Source organism: Limulus polyphemus, unplaced genomic scaffold, assembly GCF_000517525.1.
Source record: "Limulus polyphemus unplaced genomic scaffold, Limulus_polyphemus-2.1.2 Scaffold530, whole genome shotgun sequence".
Lineage (NCBI taxonomy): Eukaryota > Metazoa > Arthropoda > Merostomata > Xiphosura > Limulidae > Limulus > Limulus polyphemus.
In genome coordinates, this window is record NW_013666140.1 from 508,559 (window position 1) to 531,517 (window position 22,959).

Sequence of the window (22,959 nt, forward strand, 5' to 3'; positions counted from 1 at the left end):
TTTTGTAAATTACAGTCACATTTCATTTATGATACATTACATATGTATATACATTATTACTATTTACAAATAAGTTCTTAACTTTCAGTTATTTTTCTTAAAACATACAACAGTAAATAAATAATATAGGAAGAATGATCTGTTCTTGTTATGAACTTTGTACTCGTTTGCTGCTTGCTGTAAGTTCCTAAGCCTTATCAAATTTTGTATGTGGAGAATGTAAAACAAAATTTTTTTAGGTCTTATATCTACATTTTTAAATAAGAAAAAATCATATATTACTATATCAATACCACAAAATGCCACTATAATTTATCAAGCTTAGTAACTCCTCTGTATTTGTGTCAGAAAAAAAGATTTTTCAAGCTCTCCAATGTCTTACCTTAATGCTTGGAATCTAACAAGAAAAGGTTTCCCATGCAGAGGCTGAGAAAACCATTCTGAGCTTTCAATTGGTTATACACACATCATTGAGTAAAGTAGGTGTACATAAGAAAGTATTTTCAAAAATGGAAGTGGTAAGGGGGGCCACTTTGATTGATTCAATAAATATATAGTAATATCTCAGAAAATAAAAAAAGATAGGAGGTTCTTATCTTATATTCTAGCTTGTCAATATCGTAATTTGAGTATCTAATTTGTAAGAAACTATAGTCTTTGTATTTGGACATCACATATATCTAATTTGAACCAATGCTGCATTCAACATACCATGTGGCACACAAAAATCAATTTTTTTTTAAACTTACTTTTAAATTAAGAAATTAACTAATGTATAATACTAAAATTTGAATTATAATCTACAATTTAATACCAAACTTATTGACATACATTTATAAAATTGTAGTTCAATACAATTTTGAATGCGAGTCTACAAATATGATGACATGCCCTTTAATTCATGACCATAGGAAGACCCGTGTCAGTAGGGTTAACACATAATAAAACTATATTTATCTTTTCCCACCATTTCTTTAAAAATCTTTTAAATTCAAATCATCAGATTCTTGAAAATAGATTCATCTCACCTTTTTTGGAGAAACAGGCATGCCAGAAGAACCAGAGAATCTTCTCTCTGCTGACTTCTGCATGGCCGCTAGGGTCCTAACTGGTGTTTCTTGCTGTTATCAAACACAAATAATTACAACTTAAGCTACCTCAGCTAATTCTTCTTACTATAACATACCAAACACAATGCTCTTTAATCAGATATTTTATAATACCATCAAACTAAAAATTACACTGGAGAAATTGTTTTGCAAATTATAGGGTAATTATTAAATACAAATACTTAAAATTATTATATTTTGAAAACTATCTCTTCTAGGGAAAACACATTTCATCATAAGTACATCAAGAATCAGAAACTTTATTCAAGGAAGTTGAGGCATAACATAGGTTGTACCAAAACCATAGTACACTGCATACTTGAAACATTTTCCTTGTAAACCAGTATTGCTTTTATTTCTTTTTGTTTTGTTTCAACTCTCAAAAATTGGCTTGTTTTGTTTGGAATTTTGCATGAAGCTACATATGAGCTATATGTTCTAGCCATCTCTAATAGACTGAGGGAAGGCAGCTAATAAACACCACCTACTGCCAACTCTTGAGCTACTCTTTTTATCAATGAATAGTGAAATTGATCATCACATTATAATACTCCCACAGCTGAAATGGCAAGCATGTTTGATGACAGGGATTTGAACCCACAACCTGCAGATTGTGATCCAAGCACCCTAATAACCAGTCCATGCCAAGCCTCAAAATTTGGTGACTTGAATAAAATGTGTGCCAATGTACAAGATGTTGCAAGAATCAATAAACAGATCAGCTGATGCAAGGCTTAACAAGCTGATTGAAAGTGACAGTGGACATACTGAACACCTTTTGAAACACCCTGCACTATGTACAAACTTTCCTGATTACAGCTTTTGACTCTCAATGTGCATCCCATCTGGTGAAATGTTGTTCTTTTAGGTCAAGCTAATTGTATGAAGTAATAGCTTTAAATATGGAGTTTTCTTTATATCTACCATGTGACTGTAATAACACTTTATGATTTGTAAACAATACACCTGAAAAAAAAATACAAAAAAGTATGTCAAAAATCTGATAAAACATAATTTATTTAAAGTTTTGAAGAAACAACTTAAAAACAAAGCAAGAGTCTGGAAAAAAAAAAGGAATACAATTTTATGCAAAACCCAGTTTAACTGAAAGTTTTTTCAATTATCTACTTACATTCCTACTGGTTTGTGCAGACTGTTGAGTTAAGGTAGCTTGTTGTTTGACAAGAAAGAGTTGATCTTCCTCTGCAACTACCTCTATTTCCCGATGGAAAGGCTGAATGAATTTAATGTTACTAAACTAAACTGAATAAAGAAATTGCTAAAGCCTATGAAAAACTATTAATGAGAAAACTATCTTTTGTTCATTACAAAATCAATGTAGTTCAAAGATACAATATAAAAATTACATTCATTCCAATAGTATATTTCTTTTCAAATACACAAGCAAACTTTCAAGATTTTTTGTGGTGTCATGTTGACAAGAAATGACAATTATTATCTAAAATCTAACACTTCATTTTTACAGATTCCTAATAGAAGAATCCAGCACCTCAACTATATTTAACTATAATGAAAAAAACACTGTACAGAATCATATTGAAGAAAATACCCAAAACAAGTAGAAGATATATATTACCAGAATTTCACATTTAACTTTCACTGAAAGAACATGACAAAAACACAAAATTCATAAAAATTTTGAACTATTTGTAAAATTAATAGGGATGCATGGGTAGTAAAATTTGTCCAAATGCTGGGTCCAGCTACCCGGTCACTAAGCTTCGGCCGGGGCCAGGCGTCAACCAGGACCGAGCTCTCCCCCCCAAAAAACCAACAACATACACAAAAATTAGAAACAAAAACAAAATTGATGTTTATTACATTTAACTGAATAACCACCAACAGAACATTCAAGTTTTACTTTCAACTTTCAATGCTTGGCCCCAACTTCTCAAAACCCCCACCTTCCCCAGAAATCCACTTCTCAAGCCATGCCTGTTATTAACCTCTATTGTTCTCTGAATCCCAGAGTTTCAGCAGGTGGTCAGTCTTTGTTGCTAGGAGCACATTTTTTAAAAACTAAACTAATTATTGACTATAATTTCAGTACTGCATTAGTTGCCACAAAGATTATGGCTTAGATGCCTAACATCAACACTTTGCTGGAGCCGAGTATTACTGGGTAGCCCAATACCCGGCAAGGTACCCATGCATCCTTAAAAATTACAGATCATTTCTTTTTATACAGATTCAGTGTTTCATTTATATTTACCAAAGTGTACAGATGAAAGAACCCTGAGAAAATGGATGATTCTAGTTTGAATTTACAAAAGCTATATATTTGCAGAACATAACCCACTCTTCCCAGCCCTCAGACCATAAAATATATCTGAATAGAATTTGATACAACCTTCTAAAGTTATGGTAAAAGATAATAATATTAAAATATTCCTTACAAAACATCCAGTTCTCAACTACAGTTAAAGTTCAATGTGATGTGGCCAAACTCTTCTAATGTTTCAATAAACAGTAAAACTAGAGTGAACTTTTTATTTGTCTATTACAATTCAGAAAATACATGGATTTGATAATTTTACAAAATTTACCTTTCTGACAATTGGTTTGATAATAATATCTGAAAAGTTGTCATCTGGATCAACAGATGTAAGGCTTTCGTAGAGGATTGAAATTTTCTTTTCACTATCCCAGCCAGATGGGCTTTAAAAATCACATTTCAAAACATCATTGAAAAATAATATTACACATACATATAATTTACAAATTCATACCAATAACAGATTACCATAAACATCTCACTTAGTATGTGTTACAGTTGCATGTTTAACATCTTTATATCAAATACTTCAGGTAATGTATTTCATATAAAAACATGGTAAATCTCTTGTTTTCTAAATAATACAACTAGTGAATACATATATATATAAAGTAATAATTCAATAACTTAACTGAATTTGCAGATTAGCTTTGCATTTATTATGTCTCTAGACAACAAATTTACAATATGTTATATATCCTGCTCTTTGTTTATATTACCCAAATGGGCATAAGTTTCACCCAATGGGTTGAACATATATTAGAAAAGGAAAGTTAACTATACTTCCACATTTACTAAGTGTATCTACATGAAAATGCGGCAAGCTTTTAGTAAAACTTACACAAAAAAATCAGATGTATTACAAAAAGTATTTGTACTCAAGATATATCTGTAAATTGATTATGTCAGTCTGATTCAGGCTCTGACAAGGTGATGTGCATGTGTAGAATAAAAATACTTCTGCCCATCACATAGTTTGCATATTGCATTTGCATAACCTCTAAACCTCTGAAATGCTAAATCAGCAATGTAGGGTAAAAAGAATAGTTGAAAACTCTGACATCAAATGTACTCTTTAAAAGGTTGTGGAATTGTCACTTTGACCCCCCACCTGTGCACATAAGTTTAAAAGTAGTCTGAAACTCATAAACCGTTATACAATTTTTTAAATTTTTTTTTCTATTTTGGAAACTTAAAAAAATCACAGTAAATTAATAATTATGTCTTTAAAAAGTTCAGTCATTTTATTACTTCATTACCAAATATAAAACTTGTGATTCTGTAAAATAATAAGATTCATGACACAAGTAAAGATTATTTACAACTTTCACAAAACAGGCTTATGAGCTTTAAATAATTTACTTACAACATTAGCAACATTTATGGTCATGAAAGAATAGAAATTACTTAAGATAGGTCTACTACTGAACAATAATATGATATAGCATGTTTTTCCTTCATCTACTCAAACAACCAGATCATAACATTTGAAATTAATTACATACTTTTAGCACCTAGAGGATTACTCTTTTTTTTCACACTAAAGAATTTAAAATTATAATACATAAAATTATGAGTTTTGTACGTTATTTTTTTGTATTTAATGTCCTCATAAAAGAAAAATGAATACACAATCAATATCTGACTGAAATTTCAACTTTTTTTTTAGACATCTTCAAACCACTAAGAAGGAAAAACCTGAGTTGTTTTGTTACTAAATTATATTATCCTTGTTAAAAATTTTAAAATAGAATAGAGCCAAAGCTACAATCAGAAAATGCATAATAAGACTACTCAGAACACTCTATACCAAGTATTAGAGCACTCTTATTATAACAAACTTTCATGAAACACTATTCTTACATACATAAATATAGCATCTTTCTCCACAACTAAGGCTGGTGTTCGGAAAGGAAAGCCATATATCCTGTGGACCAGGTACTTGTACAGGAGATCACAGTTTTTATCTTCTTTTACAGATGTATAAAACAAAGATGCCCCATCTACAGCCATGTTAAAGAGACCTTAAAACAAGTTTCTTTCCAAAGTGTTCAAGACTAAAAGAACATATCTGATTCTCAATTTATGTGATTACATGAAAAAAATAAAAATATATATTAACTGGACAATGTAAAATTACCCTTTCATGAATTATTTTGAAAAAGAAAAATTTTATCATTATTTAGAACATTTTGTTTGTTCACATGGGTGGGTAACTGTAAAGTTTGATAACCTTTGAATGTTTGTTAAACCATTAGGTCTAATAAATGAGACCATGTGAAGTTCCATCGAAAGTGTTTCAATGTTTACAAAAAGACATGACCTTGAGATAAAACAAATAAGTAAAAATTCTCATTTTATATGTTAATTTTAATTGTTATTTCAGATGGAAACAAAACAAAATAATAACTACAATCATGCTATGTTTAAACATGGAACCAGTGGCATTACAGGAAAAATTTTAGTTGTTGTTAAGGTATTCCAGAAACCAATTCTGAAGAACGTAAAGCTCAAATGCACAATTCTTTATTCATACTGAAACTGATATTTAAAAAATTTAAATACTAGTTTATTATTTTATCAGAGATTACATTTATTTGTTGGAACTTTGTTTGAACTTAAATACTTACAACTACTAATAACAACATGATGATACTATGCTATCAATACTATGCTTCAAGGCCATGCAACTTTCAAGATATGTGAAATAACAATAGTTTTATTGCTGTGTTTTCAATTTCAAGGTAAAATAAAAAATAAACTTGATAATGGTAGAAAAACCACAAATATAATATATATTACAAAAGCAAAATTCAAACAGTCTACTTAACATTTTTACTAAAGTGAATAACTGGAGAAGAGAATGCAGCATAACTTTTTGGAAATTTTATTTACCTTCACATTTGACAAAGCAGCTAACATTTTTTTTTTTTTTTTTATTCTCATGACAATATGTTAATGCTGCAAATTTTTTAGGGTTTTGGCTTTACATGTTATGTACAGAAATCTTGTCCTAAATGTTCAAGAATAAACACACAAGTCAACATTAGGACTTGTGCTTAAATAATAAATTTTAAAATTTTGTCCTTTTTTATAGTATCATAATGACATACTGATATGTACCTGTTTTCTGTGCTGTATTTTGGAAAATATCAATTACAATTTATAGAAAAAAAAACAAGAAACGACAAGGATACATTTCAGGCAGAACTTTCTCCCAGCTTGCTGAATAAAGTCAAAATGTTCTTCCTTGTAATCAAACTCTTTCTCTAAGGTAGAGATGAAGTCAGTCTAATAATAGTAAACAGTTTTATTACATGGAAGAGTACTGAAATTCTACTAGGATTAATTAAGTAAACCATCTGCTAATTTTCTATATAAAAAAAAATGCAGTTTCATTCAAGCATTTCATAACTCATTAAATGAATAACTTCATATGAAAAAAGTTTTACACAACTTTTATAAAAACTGATAGAATGAACTAGTTACAAAATAACAGAAAAACAATACATGTACAAAGGAAACTATTGTGTTGGACTAATAGCTAATTTGTCAGTTAATATACAAATACATATTCTCAAAGAGTTGGAACAGAATAAAGTGCTATGCTCCAAGAATAATAAAAGGAGTTATTCAGAGATACTGATGATGCACACAACATTTCTCAAAAATGCCCTTCCTGGTGTGTGAAAAACTAATGTAAAAATATCTGAGCCTGAATTTGTATACAATATTAAAAATTCTACAAAATCTAACTGTTGGAAACTAACTCCTTCCATATGGGGTCAGTCAATGTGAATAACCACAAAGTAACCAGCAGTTTCCACACTATAACTTTTAATAAGCATTACTAGCCATCTGGACACTACAAAAACAGATTTCTTAATGAAGCATTTTTACTAAAGATTTGTCCATGAATATATATATATATATATATAGTCAAACTGCTAACTGCTCTGAGTGCCAAAATGATTTCATGTTAAAATGAAAAATACTTTTCTTAATCTGAAAATTTCATTTTTGTAACCTCTAAAACCTTGTAACTAAATATTGAAAGCTTTTTTCTTCCAGTTAAATTTTATATTTAATCTGTTATTTTCTCTCTCCTAACTCTATATGAACTAGGTCAATTTGACAAACCTTCTAACCATCATAAAAAAATATGAAATACATCTAAATTATCCTTTTTTTCTTTCTAGAATGAATGCAGACTGTAACCAAAAACTACAACTGTTTATCCCAAATAGCTTATGGCTCATAACAGTATACATCCATTTCTACTTAATTTTATTGTTCTTTGAATCTTCTACCTAATAATACCACCACACAAGTCACAAATCACTGGTTGCCTTATTGAATAACTAACACAGGAGCTGCTCAAGAGCATACCTCAAATGATTTATATTATTATTTTTTTAATTACCTTTCATAACCTAAACTTATCCAACCTAATAAGTTTCTGATTTTTACATTGTAGCTACTTTTATAACCATAAATAAAAAAATCCATAAAAAACAAGAAATAGAGTACTTTTTGACCACGTATTTTTGCTGTTGTTTGTCAATGAAGGTTAAGCCTACTTGTTTGTTTTTTGTCATGATGGTAATAGTACATTAAATGATTTTTATTTAATTGAGGAATGCACATAAGAACACAAAAATAACATGCTCAAAGCAAACAATGTCCTATAACTAAGACAAGATGAGCTTAAATTGATTCTCTTATCTGCTCAATCTGAACACGTTAAACTTTCAGACTGAAGACAAAACTGAAAATACTATGTACTGAAAAAAACATAGCATTATATGTTATTTGATAGATTAAAATTTCCCCTTTCTATTAGTTATAAATGATGCAATATAAACATGCAATATAAAGAGAGAATTATTGTCAATTTATGAGAAAACGTATATTAAAATTTGATTCATTAACAATGTTTTGATGCTAAGTAAATTCATATACATTGATAATAATATAGTTTAATTTTGAATGTAACCCTGTAAAAGATTGTGACATGCACACTCTGATCTACCCATAGTGAGAGGATTAATGAAATGAAAAATAAAGAAAAACAGCGTTGTATTTCAGGAGAAAATTATTTTGGAAACAACAACCAACACTTATTGATAAACATGTTATTATAAATCCTAACTAGAACCAATAATATCAGTAGCAGCTGTTCTTTATAACAACTTACCAACTAGAGTATCATACTTAAAAGGATACTTGAAGTAATCAGTAATCAGCTGTTTGTTGTTTAACCCTCTTGCTATGGGTTCAGTGCATTACATTGACCTTGTGACCCCCAAATTAAACATCAGACTTTCCATACTATAACTTTTAATATTTTGTGTATCTTCAAGAAATTTTGCAAACTTTCAGTAAATGTTACAAGCCTTTTTACCACAAAAATCAGATTTTTTACATTCTAAGATTAAAATGACTTTTCATCACCTGAAAACTATCAAATTGCATTTGCATAATCTATAAATCTTCCTAAATATGTGCCAAAAACTTTTTTTTCAGTAAAACTATATACTTTATCTGTTATTTTCTCTACAGTATATGCATTTGGTAAATGTGACTGATGTCATAACCATTATAAAAAAATATGAAATAAATCAAAATTACCCTTTTTGTTTTTCTAGAATGCCTGCCAAGTATAACAAGAAACTACAATTGTTCATTCCAAATAGCTTATATGTTGTAACAGTATACATCTGTTTATATTTAAATTTTACTGCTTTATTGCCTTTTGATCAGTCTTACTACTATTCCCACCACAAAAGTTGTAAATCACTCACCAAATGCATAGCTCAAGTTACCGTATTGAATTACATAATGTAAGAGCTGCTCATGAGAATACATTGTGAAGAATTATTATTTTTCACGATCTTACCCAATCCACCCATATCTAACCTTACAAGTTTCTAATTTTTAAATTTTAGTTACTCCTACAATAATAAACAAAGAATATACATGAAAAACAAGAAATATGGTACTTAATTATGTTTTATTGTTTGTTTTGCTGTGGTCTTTTAATGAAAGTTAAGCCTACTTTATTTTTTTATACTAATGGTACTAGTACACTAAATTTTTATTCAACTATATAATGAACATAAGAACACAGAATAATAACAAGCATAAAATAATGTCCTATAACTATCATTATTTATCAGGCTTTCTAACTATGAGATAAGAGCTTTGAAAAATTTAGCTAAGCTTGTTGATGTGAATAGCCCAAAATAAATTTTCAAACTGGAGGCAAAATAGACAATACTCTGTACATAAAACAATGTAATATAATACATCATTTGATAGATTAAAACTATGTCTTCTCATTGGTTATAAATAATATAGTATAATACATCACAATTTGTGAGATATAAGATGTGACAGATGGGCATGGCAAGTGGGTCTGATTTTCTAGTTTATACCACCATAAACAAAGATTGGGTGCTATAAAAATTATATTTTGCTTTAGTAATATTTATATTATAATAAGTAACTTATATTAAATCCCATATTCTTAGAGGGGTGGTAAATAAATTAGAGAAAGGGAAGGCCTAGAGAACAAATGTCACAATTGTCATACTGGGGAAGATTGAGGATTTTTTAAATATTTCCTTATAAAATTATGAATTTAAAACTTGTATATTAGAATTTGATTTATCAACTATGTTTTGATTCCAAGTTTATTTGTCTACAATGATAATATAGTAATTTAATTAAATTTTGAATGTAACTCTAAAAAGTCATGACATTTGCGTTTCGACCTACTCGTAGTGAGAAGGTTAAATATTGTCAAGCCAACATAATATAGAAAAATGTATGTATGTTCACACACAACTTTACTTGAATCATTTAAATCAGGAATCTCTTTATGAATCATATTTATTATTGATTCAAATTTTTAATTTTGGTTTGATTCCTATTAACTGCAAAGCTACACAATGGGATATTTGTGCACTGCCCATCATGTGTATCAAAACCCTATTTTTATTGTAGTAAGCCTACAGATTTACTGCTGAGCCACTGAGAAGCTAAAATTCTCAACATAAAAACAAGTTTTGGAGAAAAGGAAATTTCTTGTTCTTGCCTTGTGGAATACGTCTACCAAGAAGCATATACAATTATTTTTTTGTTTGTTGTCTATTGCTTTTGACCTCAAATGGTAACATAGCCAAACATTTTGAAATGCTCTAATAAGTGTGTATTTGTGTGTATAATTGGTGGGGAAAAAGTGACTATACAGTTGCTTCATTTTGCTACAGGAATGGCCACATGCAATTCTAGGAAATTCAAGACTTTAAAAATTATGTAAGCAACTTCCATACAGACCTAGTACCATTTCAAACCATTCAACACTAACTAGTGAAGGTAACAAAACTACCAGCACTTTGGCTCATTATAAGCAGATTAAAACGCACTCTTTCCTTGACTATAACTCCTCATCTCCCTCTTGTAAAATAAACCATTTCTAATTTCAACTTATGCAGTTATGACAGTTACATAGCTCTTATACTATTATTGTTGATATGACTACGGAAACATCAAACTTCCTTTCCACTAGATATCCACCTTAAGCTATCAAAGATATCAAAAACAAAGTTTTTAATATCAGCCATAACACAGACCTGCAACAAAAGATTAAGCAAGTAAAGAAAATTGCATACTATCTGTCCTTACTTATCATCTTACAAATACCAGAGTAACTAACGTAATTAAGATAATTTTAACACTAATCCTAGAACTACCTTTCAACACAAATTACATCCAATTTGCCGAGCAAAAATCTCAGTAAGATATTTGCACATGCTCATGTTTCTGATCTCCTAACTCTCAAACATCTCATCTGGAACAAAGTGCTGCAGTCAATCACTTTTCCACATACTGATGCAAGAAATTTTATCACAAGACCAAAATTTACTTACAACTTAGAACATTTCAAAAATTTCAGGCTTCATGTCAATGTTAAAAATGAGAACAAACTGGAAATTAACTGATATACCTTGGAAATTTTAAATCAAAAGGCATGAACAAATTTTCGTTTCTTTACCTTCTGTTTTGTTTAGTTTTCATAACTGCAATAATAATAAATTAATTAAGAGATTACCAATTTCTCTGGTTCAAGTTCAGACATACATACATACATATAACTACTTTTCTATTTTAAAGCTTCTTCCATAAGTAAATGTATCATTTCTTCAAGTGTATTATCTTGCCAATATCTGAACACCATAATAAACAAGTGATTCTTTCAAATATCAATTTTTTAGTAATATTGTAATTTACTTATTATTGTAAATAAAAACAGGTAATCCTGGTTTCATTGATTTTATTGAGTAGATACCTGTATTATTGTGTGTATATCTATCATATATATATATATATATTTGTTGGTTAATGTTATTAGTCATGTTTTTGAGAAGTTGAGGCATTATTTCTTTGCTTCAAATTTCATTATTTTTTTTATGTATACCTCTGAATATTGTACATTACTTCTTTGATAGATTGTTTGGGCAGTGTGTTCATGATGAAACTTTGTAGAATGGAGGGCAAATGCCTGTTGTAGAGACACAAGTGTAGAGGATGACGTTTCAAAAGTCTTCTGCCTTTCGTCTTCAGGTCAGTGTGTGTGTATGGTGTTGTCGGTTTTAGTAGTATTCTGGTGGATTGTGGGGAACGTATGATGATTGGTTGCTTTATCCCTGTTTCTGATTTGAGGAGAGATTTCCTGTAGATTCAACCAATGTTAGCCACAAGTTACTCACCTCTAATGCAGAATCTCTAGTGAAGGTTTAATTGTGTTAATATAAAATGATTTTTTAATTTTTCTTCTTTTCCAAAATTTGTCTGTCAATTATTCTAGTTTTTTTTTTTCCAGTTTATTGTGTGTCCAGTTGACATGGCGTGTTCTGCAATGACTGAATTTTGTGTTTTCATGAGTCTTCTACTGTCTTTATGTTCTTTTATTCTTGTCACGAGTCTTCTTCCAGTTTCTCCAATGTATGTTTCGTTGTAGAAACATGGAATTTCATAAATGACATTTTTGTGTTTCTCATTGGTAAGTTGCTGTTTGTTTTTTTAACCAGAATGGACCTTAATGCCTTGTAGGATTTCCACCAGATTTCTATGTTGAATTTCTTGGCTATGCATTTGAGTTTTTCACTGAAATTTTGCAGGTAGGAGAGGTAAATGGTAGTATAGATAGTGTTTTTCTGATCCTTTCTTTCTGTTGTGTTCTTCTGCAGGCAGATTTTGATGAAGGAGGAGTGTAGCCATTCTATTTAAAACCATCTACAATCTTTTGGCATTCTGTTTTGATGAATGTCTTATGGAAAATGTTTTCTGTTCTCTTGTTTAGGCATTGGATTACATCATGTTTTATTGAGGTTGGATGATAGGACTGGAAGTGTAGGTATCTGTTCATGTGAGTGGGTTTTCTGTATACAGTTGTGGTGATTTTTCTCTCTTGTCTGCTGATGAGCATGTCAAGAAACTGTAGGCTGCTTTGTTTCTCTATTTCCATGGTGAAGTGGATTATTTTGTCTACAGAATTAAGATGTTCTAAGAAGGCTGGTAAGTTTTCATGACCATGGGGCCAAATAACAAAGGTGTCGTCAACATAACGTCTGTACAAACTTTGTTTTATAGGTGTGGATGAGAGGGCTCTTTCTTCAAAGTCTTCCATGAAAATGTCTGCTAGGATTGGAGAGAGTGGTGATCCCATGGCTAGACCGTCTGTTCATTCGTAGAATTCCTCGATGTATTGGAAATAAGTGGATTGTAGGCAAATAGACGTTAGTTCCATGATGGCATCTATCTTCACTTCAGTTCTGTGTGGTAGAGCTGTTATTCAGCAGTCTTTTGTCTGGTGATGTGAAGGGTTTCTGAGGTTAGAACATTGGTAAATAGGTCTATGAGATCAAAACTGACCAGAATATCCTGGGATCTGATGAGTACCTTATTCTGATCAGTTTTGATGTGTTCATACACCATACACACACACACTGACCTGAAGACGAAAGGCAGAAGACTTTAGAAACGTCGTTCTCTACACTTGTGTCTCTACAGTTGCCCTCCATTCTACAAAGTTTCATCATTGTACATAAGTTGAAGGATTTTAGATTATTCACATGCTCTGAAGGGAGAGCATTAGACTTAACTTTGCATAACTTCATGAAACTTCTTGTGTGTGTTTCCAACCTCAGACCACTTTCAATGAGCATCTATCTGTTTTTTTTATTAAACAAAATTCAAATGGAAAAGTAAAAGTTTGCTGATATACAGGGGACTATCCTATTTAGTTAGCTCTTGAAAGATCATTTAACTATCTCAACATGGGCTTGGTCAATCTGACCAACCACATGACCTTTTTTGTTCTCGTTTCAAGTTTTTATAGATTTAATACTTCTAAATTTCAATATAGTGTGTATATCTTTAACATATTTGGCAGACTTTCACTTAATATTGTTATGACAGCGGAAGTCACATGATGCTGGTAACACGTAATGAGTATCTGGAAAGATCGAGGAACCTGTCAAATGTCCGTGCTCTTATAGTATATAAGCCGACAAATAAAGTGACAGCAACAATTGGATGGCAGACAGAGAGATTAAAGATATAGATGGACAACTGAGTCAAGTGCGGTAGTAAGTAAAGTGCATGAATCGTTTGTTGAGAATTATAACGTGTGTTTAAGTTAAAGTGACTATGGAACTTAAATGTATTGCAAAGTTGAATTGAGAAAGAATAAACTAGTTTTATTTGAGAAAGGATTTGTATCGCTGAAGTTTTTCGGAAAGAATTTATACGGAAAATTAACAAACGAACAGAGACGTAACAATATTATATGTCTTGGACATACAAAAAAAAATCATATTTTTTAGTGAAGTATTTTTAATAAAATAAAATAAAGATTTGTCCAGGAATATATTGAATATTTGTTTTGAATATTCCACGTCCAAAGTAATTTTCATGTTAAAAATATTTTTCCTATCTCAAAAATCTCAAATTTCCTTTGAGTAATCCCTAAAACCTACTGAATACATTTCAAACATGTTTTTTTTTCAGTAACACTTTATAGTTTATCTGTTATTTTCTCTATCCTATCTCAAAATAGGATCGGTCAATTTCGACCAACCTTGTAACCATCATTAAAAAAAAAAAATCGAAATAAACCTAAATTACTCTATTTTTTCTTTCTAGAATGACTTCAAATTGTAGCATGAAACTTCATTCGTGTATCCTAAATAGCTCTAAGTTTGTAACAGTATACATCTATTTATAATTAAATTTTATCATTCTATTGCTCTTTGAACCATGTCTAACTACTATCTGTGCCATTATAGGTTGTAAATCACTCAGGGAACATGCAGATCACATTACGCTATGGATTTACATTACCCACGAGCTACTACAAGCTGCTCGCGTGTGTGCCTCTTGAATCATTTTAATTATATTATTATTATTACTTATTTTATCTAATCTAGTCTTAAATAATTTAAAAAGATCCATATTTTTAGATTTTAGTTACTTTTACAATAATAAATAAAGAATAAATATGAAAAACAAAAAATAAAGTACTAACCTAATCATTTTTCTTGCTGTTGGGTTTCGAAAGAGAGTTAACCCTAATTTTTTATACCATAGATAGTAATGCACTTAATTTTTATTTAATTAAATAATGCACCAAAGAATATAGACTAACAACATGCAAAAAATAGACAACTTCACTTACCTCTCAAAATTTTTCTGGCTTTCTAACTATGCGACAAGAGCTTTTACAAATTCATCCAAGCTAGTTGTTAACTTTCTAAGATTATCTGTTCAGAACATAACATTATATACAATACGTCATTTGATAGATGAAAACATTGACTTTCTGTTGGTTATAGGTAATATGTAATGAAATGTGAAAACTATCAACAAATTCTGAAAGAGAGGATGTGACAGGTAGGTGTGGCAGGAGAGGGGGGGGCTGATATTCTATTTGATAGCTCTGTAACTAAACAAAATTGAAGGCTATAAAAATTATGGTTTGTCTGAGCAATAACGATTTTATAGAGTAATTTACGTTTAACTTTCTACTTTTTTGACTGGTAGTGGATAAAATGGATATGATCAAATGCTAAGAGAAAATGTATCACATGGGTCACACTAGCGTAATTCTGGATTTTTTTAAGTATTGCCTTGTAGAACTAAGAACTTAAAACTTGTATGCTATTAGAATATGGAATATTAACTGAGATTCTATGCTATTCTAACTGGTATAACATAAACAAAAAGTAGTTTAATAAAATTTTGAATGTAAAACACTAAAACCTTGTGTCATGTGCAGTAAAGGGTACCCGGGGGCAATAGAGTTAAAAAATGTTTTCTATAATACAGATAAATCTTTGCATTGCCTGACAAAACTATAAAACTACCTAAAGAAACATGGTTCACTAAAACAATTACATTGTGTTTTATACAATTACACTTGTATGAAACACATTTTCAATATTGTTGGACTGCAAGATGCTCAAGAGTAGATGAAACAAAGAATACCTTAGTGACAATTACTATCAATTCATAAAGAATACCATGGTGGCAACTACTATCAAATCAAGTCACAAGTTAACAGAACACAGAGAATACTTTAGAGGCAACTACTATCAACTGAAGTCACAACTTAGCAGAACATGAGGAATACCTTAGTGACAACTACTACCAAATCAAGTCCCAAGTTACAAGTTAAGGTATGTTCATCAAGGGCAAATGGTGCAGCCAGTGTTTCATTTCTGGTTCGTCCGAAAAGAGGAAATCCTTCCAATTCTGCTCCTGGTTCAAGGTAGCCATTAAATCTCTTTTTCACTGAAATAAATATAATTATTTAAATCTAAGAAGGAATATTACATAAACATTTTTCAATTAAAATTAATTCTACAATCAACAATCCTCAAACCAAAGTTAACATTTTCCAACACTGAAAATTTATTTCCGAGATACACACCTCCTCTCACATATGGTTTTCCAGACTTAGTGCTTCCCTCTATATGCAAACTTTTCTGCTCCTCACAAGCCTGTTTCCACATGATATTGTTGTATTGTTGCATGCAAATGAGCATATGACAACCTTCCACCCTTCTAGCACAGCTAACTCAATCTATACTGATTGTTCAAACATTACTTTGAGATTAGGCTAGAAAAGATAAAATGGAAGTGGGAAAGAAGGGGTGAAAAGTGTGAGATGGGATGCACATCTATAATAAATACATTTTAAATGTGTGAATATGTTAACTTCTGATACAAGTGTGTAATCTCCTCTCACATACAGCTGGAATCCCACACTGAAATAGTGGAGGGACTGGTGCAAAATTTATCTGGATGAGGTCCCTTCAGGAAGTGGCTGAAGGGAACCTATGGAGTGTGAAACTCTATATTATGGAACAGTATAACGACACACCCATGAAATACTGCACCCCGTATGAACCAGAATACACTCTTTGCCCATAAAGAAAGGAAGTGTTGCTAGGACGGGCAGTAAAAACAAGCACAGGCCAGAACCTGAAACAGGCACATGGAAGTGCTATATGTGTAATGTGGCTATGGTTCATCAGACTGTACATGATGGGGTTATTTCCTGTCCAAAACCATGAATGTATCACCCAGCTCTCAGTAGGAGGAGGGTCCCTACCATCTTAACCTGAAGCCCAGTGAGGAAGAACAGGAATTTATCATTTGAATTGCAAATGAGTGAGGACTTATATTGGTTGGTCCTGTGCCAATCCAACACCAGACTTTCCAGGAATCCAACATCCAGGCAGTGGTAGGATGGGGGAAAGCCAGCCAGAGGGGTGAACTGTAGCACATGAACAAAACACCACCACTCTATTCTGTACTGAATGGAATTGGTCACATTCAGAAAGTAGCCTCAATGGTCCACAACTCCAGTGGCAAGGGCTTCCCTGAACGAGAAGAAGGGGAGTGAAAGTAGATTAGGAAGCCTAAGGGAATGCATCACTGTGAGACAGTGCAATAGGTGACCACTAACACCCTATTTTTAAAAGCAGGCCAGCTCTAGTTTCTAAACTAGGCATGAAAGATTGGCAGGGATCCCCTGCTTGCTTAACTCATGATAGCCCATGAGTGTTTATGGTCTGTATTGGGCCTTATTTAAGAAAATGAGCACCACAAGGATACCTCAAGCAGTCTTGTGGAACACCCCATCAAATGAGTGAGTACTATATCAGAACGTAATGACCCTACACCATGTAGATTTTGGTTAAGTATATCCTGGCAGGCAACACTTGCCAATGAGTGGGGTCCAGGAAGGCATGAGATGGCCCTGTAAAATTAAGATAAGGAAAAAGAACTTACCCAGTCAGTGATGATAAGAAGTTTGGAGAATAGTGACCGGAGGTATCCAGAACCTGACAAAGAAGAAATAGCCAAATGATGGAGATAATGTGTCACAAAGGTGTGAGAAGTTGTCCAAATGTCAATCCAAACAAGGATGATGAAAGTGAGCAGCCAAAGGGTTCATAAAGTGATGGCTTTGATGAGGAGGATGCCTGGAATTGCTCTCATGAACCCCCAAACCAATGAAAAATATGTTACTGGATGAGCTGATAAATCCATCCAGAGAGGGTAAATGGAGAAGGAACATAAGTGGAAGAAGTAATAGAACAAGTTAAAAGATTGGACCAAGAACCAAAAAAAAAGAAAAAATAAGGGCCAACTAACAATGGAGTACACAGACATGAAAGAGGAGACAAACAAGATCCAAGTGAGAAGGTAGATTAGAAATAGAAAGAGAGAGATACAGGTGTGAATGCACACCTCATGTGCTGCAGATGGTTGAAGGAGCAATGTGTGATCAGGATGAAAAATGGCAGAAGAGAAAAAGCTTAGTATTGTAGTAAGTGTCTAAGGCATCAATGTGAGGGGTGCCCAGAAAAGAGCACAGCCTTTACAAAACATGAGAATTGAGGACCACTCCATGGGTAAAATCTTGTCTGGCCGTGAGACAATCAGCAACAAGAATTAAGACACCCAGAATATTTCATGCCACAAGGCAGACATGCAGAGAATGGGCCAAGAAGAAAAGGCTGAAGGTTCCAAAACAGGGAGAGCAAGACTGAGTGTCCCCTTCATAACTGATATAGGCTATCACAGAGGAGGTGTCCACATGAATCCTTTTCAAATGGCTATGTACCACTGGAAGGAAATGATCCAAAGACTGATGAATTCTCTCAGAGCAATTCCTCAAGGTTTTTTGAGTCAGTGGAGGAGTTGAGAGAAGCTTCCCACCCCATCAGGGAAGCATCTGTAAAGAGATAATGATAAAGATGTGAGGAAGAAAGAGGAACATCCTCTGCAGTAATGGTTCTGTTCAAGCCACCAGATGAAAATATTGTGTAGGGAAGGAGGAAGATGAATAAGGGAGGACCAAGGTTTTCAAGACAGGTTCCACAGATCATGCAGTCGACTATAAAAGATGTAAATAAGCACATCTCAAAAAATAAGGGGTACTATGGAAGCCCAAGTCCTACAACAGAGAGAGAACCTCCCATGCAGGAAAAGGAGGGGATAGAGCTGTGGAAACCAAACTCATCATGGCCCACCAAATAAGCTGAGAAGGTTGAGCCCCACAGAGATGAAAAATGAAAAACACACCCAAGCAAACCAGATACTAAGTGGGTGTGTGATAAGACCTCTCCAGCCTAACTGACCAACCAAAATGAGCTGCCTTCCAAAGAAAGAGAAGAGTAAGTTTGTAGTAGTTCTGGTGGGAGAGAGTGAAATCCTGGAGAAGAATGAGAAACTCCATTTGACAGTGTCCTTGGCCCACAAGTCTGAAACCACTACTGAAAGACACTGACGAGACACAGGATCCCATGGAAGAAAGGGAACAGGAACGTGAGGCAATGGAAGAGGAAAGGAAAAATTAAAAACAAGGCTATTCTGTAAAACTTATAGCATCAAATGGTTGGCCACAAATGGAACCCCTGGATCAGCAAATTAAGCTGAACAGGAATCTAATGGTCCTGAGCCTATAGGATAGTCACCAATGAGATTGTTGGCACTGAGAACTATTCTCAGAGGAAGAACAGATGGAAGCAGAGAAACAGGAGGAAAGGACAAGGAGAGAAGGAGATGTAGAAGGATGGAGACTATAATGGGAAAGGAAGGAGCTATGGAGAAACAGGAGACAAGGGAGAACAAGAAAGAATGTTGACTCCTGGCTTCAACCTATGACTCCAGAGAATAAAGTACTCCAACAAAACAGACCCTAGCAGAGGAAAGAAGTCAGACAAATATCCCTGAAATAAGAGGGGGCAAATATACCTGAGCAAAAAGGGCATCCCTCCACAATAAATCCCAGAAACAAAGAAATCATGTCAGAATGGACAAGGCTGAGGAAGAATAATGCACCAATGTAGAAGGGATAAGGGAATAAGTGTCCACCTAAAAACTATACAGAGACAGGGTGGATTGTTTTGAAAAGAAGAGAAAGGGAGGGAAAATAACACAACAGGATAGTGAGGGTAAGATAAAGGCAAAGAATTTGGACCCAAGAAAGTCGAACAGAAAATAGAGGATCTAACCATCAAGCCTGAAGAAGAGACTCCAAAGTTTAGGAGTCCAAGAAAAGGAATACAGCCTGATGTTAAGCCAAGGCATTGGTAGAAGATTTGGCAAAGGTAGGTGGTAGGAAATGACTGTCAAAATCTCCTTCATCACCAAAGGGATTCATAGGAGGAGGTATATCAGGTTCAAAAGAATGTCCAGACTACATGAAAGACTCAGTCTCTCCCATTGTACAACAGCCATACCTTCCTCAAAAGATAAAGAGGTACCTGATGCCACGGTGTTTGTCTAGTGTGAACATCCTCCTGTCCCAAACAAAATGGAAATTACCATCACTTGTGAGTTCATAAGGTGAAATTAAAAGGCCACAAAATCTGCAGGTGCAAAAGTGTTTGAAAACTAAAATCCAAACTGAACATTTCCACAATAGTTGGTGTTTTTGCAGATACTGCCACAAAAAGATGCCAATATTCTAAAGCTCATTAAGAAAAAAAGGACACATTGTCACACACCGAACTGAGAAGTGAAGATTAAATAAGCAGTACACAGGGAGTAAGCTGCACTAGGATGGTGTGTTGTACTCCAATTGTTGGAGGGTTGTCACATGCTCAGTTGCATGCAACAATATCATGTAGAAACACGTGAGCTCAGATAGGAGCCTCAAGACTAGTGATGAGCAAAATGGTTGTGTATAGAGGGTAAAACTGAATCAGGAAAGCTATATGTAAGTCAAGTCATACGCAATCAGAAATTTTTTTTGTTGAAGTGTTTATTTTTGTTCTGGATTACAAAAGAACAATATGCAAGTTGTAAACCCTTGAAAGCTAAGGGCACTTCATTGCAAGAAGTTGTGTATGTAGTACAAAGTACTTGCTCCATAATGTGGAGGCAAGACAGAAATTAATAGGTAAAACATATCGTACATGTATTTAAGCTAAAAATCACCGCATACAAATACATTTTTTATACTCTTTGTTAAATAAAGATGTATCACAAGAAATGGAGTCAAACATACAAATTGATAGGATACATAAAATAAAATAATCATACATTACTAAAATATCCAGTTTTCAAATTCATGTTTAAAAAGAACCAAAATCAAAAACCTATTAGAAGGTTCCATTATCATTATTCTGCTAGGAATAATTTAAATTTTTAGACTTCCATACAGGTTGTTTCAGTATATTATATTATCTTTACCCCATTCTTTGTTAGGGTCAAGTAACACATATATAAATTTTTCCATCCTTGTTACAGCTATTCTGTTTCTGAATCCATGCATAATTCAGATGATTTTTAAACATTATTTTCCTGTATCTGTACTGCTACACTGGAAATATTCTGCCTCTCAGTCCATACTAGCAACCCTGGTATATTTCCTTTTCATTTATTGTGACTGGAAATTGTTATTTAATTGCAATATATTTCTAAAAAAAACCATAAAGGACTCATTAACCCTAACTACAAAAAATATATGAGTCATGATTTCTTTTTAAAGGTCATATAGTGTTTGTATCATAGCATACCTAGGACACTCATGAACCTACCAATCCTACTCTACATGCAACACTCTGAAAAGTAACTACTCTATACAATTGTAGCTGACTTATCATTTCTGAATGTAGGCCAAAAATATATACAAATTTCCACACATAACTTTAAATCAATCATAATACACATTCTTAAAGACTAAAATAAGTTATACCTTTCTCTTTATATTCCTCTAATTCCCCAGGATCCAATTTAAGTCTTCTAATGTGTTCCTCTAGAATGTCTGCCCAGTTCTGCAGTGACTCCATCATTTTCCAAGGCTGGGTCATAGCTACTGTAAACAGGACTACTGTGTGGGGGAATGTTCTCTCATTCAATGCAAATTTGAGTAAGTTTCTTTGCCATGGATCTCCATCTAAGATCCATACACCGAGTCTAGTGTGATCTGATGACAAAAAAATTACACCCATTTTAAAAGTCAATTCAAAGTTAATAATTCTACACTAAGAATGACAAACATGACTGCAAACCATAAGGTCTATCAAGGTCACTGATAATTAGAAATGGACAACAAGTAAAATTTGCTAATCTATTAATTGTTAGGCTCATTAATCATTTGGATTCAACTAATCAATTATTTTCATGTGTGACTTGGATTTTTGAAATAATTGGAAACACTAATTTTGACCAGTTGATTATTTTTGCAAGTATTAATGCTAACTGAATAAGCTGAAAAATCTTTTTGTTTGTTTTGTTAGTTTTCACAAGTTCAGGTTTTAATTTGATTGAATTGAAGCATGGAGTTGCAAGTTGCTCATAAGTCCTTTATCTATGTAACTTACAGTCAAAACAGTAGCTAGACTAAGATGTAGAGTCTAGTTCTCAATATACCTAAATCTATACCATACATGGATGTAGACTAATAAGGTATGCATGTCACTTGTAAGAAGTTATGAAGGAAGTTCAGAATCTACCAAACAGATCTCGACTAGTAAATCAGCTGATTGGGATGGAGGGACCATGTCAGTTTAATAACACTTTTGCCGATTAAAGTTGAGCTTGCAAAATAATGAGATATATTTATGTGCATTCTGCTTTAATTCATTAGGTAAATATTCTTCATGACTATGGATTCAAATAACTTTTTAACACGTCATTTGGAAATGTGAAAATTAGATTTAGTGCATTTCCAAACATCTTTAGGGTAGCCACTGATTCTGAGTTTCTATGAACATAAGTGCGTATTGAAATGTGATTGTGACATATTACCTTTCAGAATGAAGGAGCTTGTTTCCATGATTAACTAATCCGGGGAGCTTCAAGTCAATGAGCACAGTGTGTTCTATTTTCTACCTTCTGTGCATGATTCAAGTCAGCATTCAAACTACTGTATGAAGAGGTAGTTCCTGAATAAAGTATTGAAATGCATTTGGAAACAGCCTTCCAAAATGCTGATTCTATCCCAGCTGTTTTTTCTACGAACAT

The 22,959-nt window shown here is 32.7% G+C and overlaps 1 protein-coding gene across 1 annotated transcript in view; it reads right to left on the reverse strand.

The window, feature by feature from the left end:
* The window catches only part of LOC106458897 (cytoplasmic dynein 1 light intermediate chain 2-like), a 31,600-nt gene extending 9,686 nt beyond the window's left edge, over positions 1 to 21,914 (reverse strand). The window contains exons 1-7 of the mRNA XM_013918457.2: positions 21,689 to 21,914; positions 16,103 to 16,263; positions 6,603 to 6,696; positions 5,273 to 5,408; positions 3,677 to 3,788; positions 2,242 to 2,343; positions 1,029 to 1,121 (exon numbers count right to left, since the gene is read on the reverse strand). Of these exons, the coding sequence (XP_013773911.2) occupies positions 1,029 to 1,121; positions 2,242 to 2,343; positions 3,677 to 3,788; positions 5,273 to 5,408; positions 6,603 to 6,696; positions 16,103 to 16,263; positions 21,689 to 21,803 (813 nt within the window). The 5' untranslated portion in view covers positions 21,804 to 21,914. The remainder of the gene's footprint in view (positions 1 to 1,028; positions 1,122 to 2,241; positions 2,344 to 3,676; positions 3,789 to 5,272; positions 5,409 to 6,602; positions 6,697 to 16,102; positions 16,264 to 21,688) is intronic.
* Between the last annotated feature and the right edge of the window lie 1,045 nt (positions 21,915 to 22,959).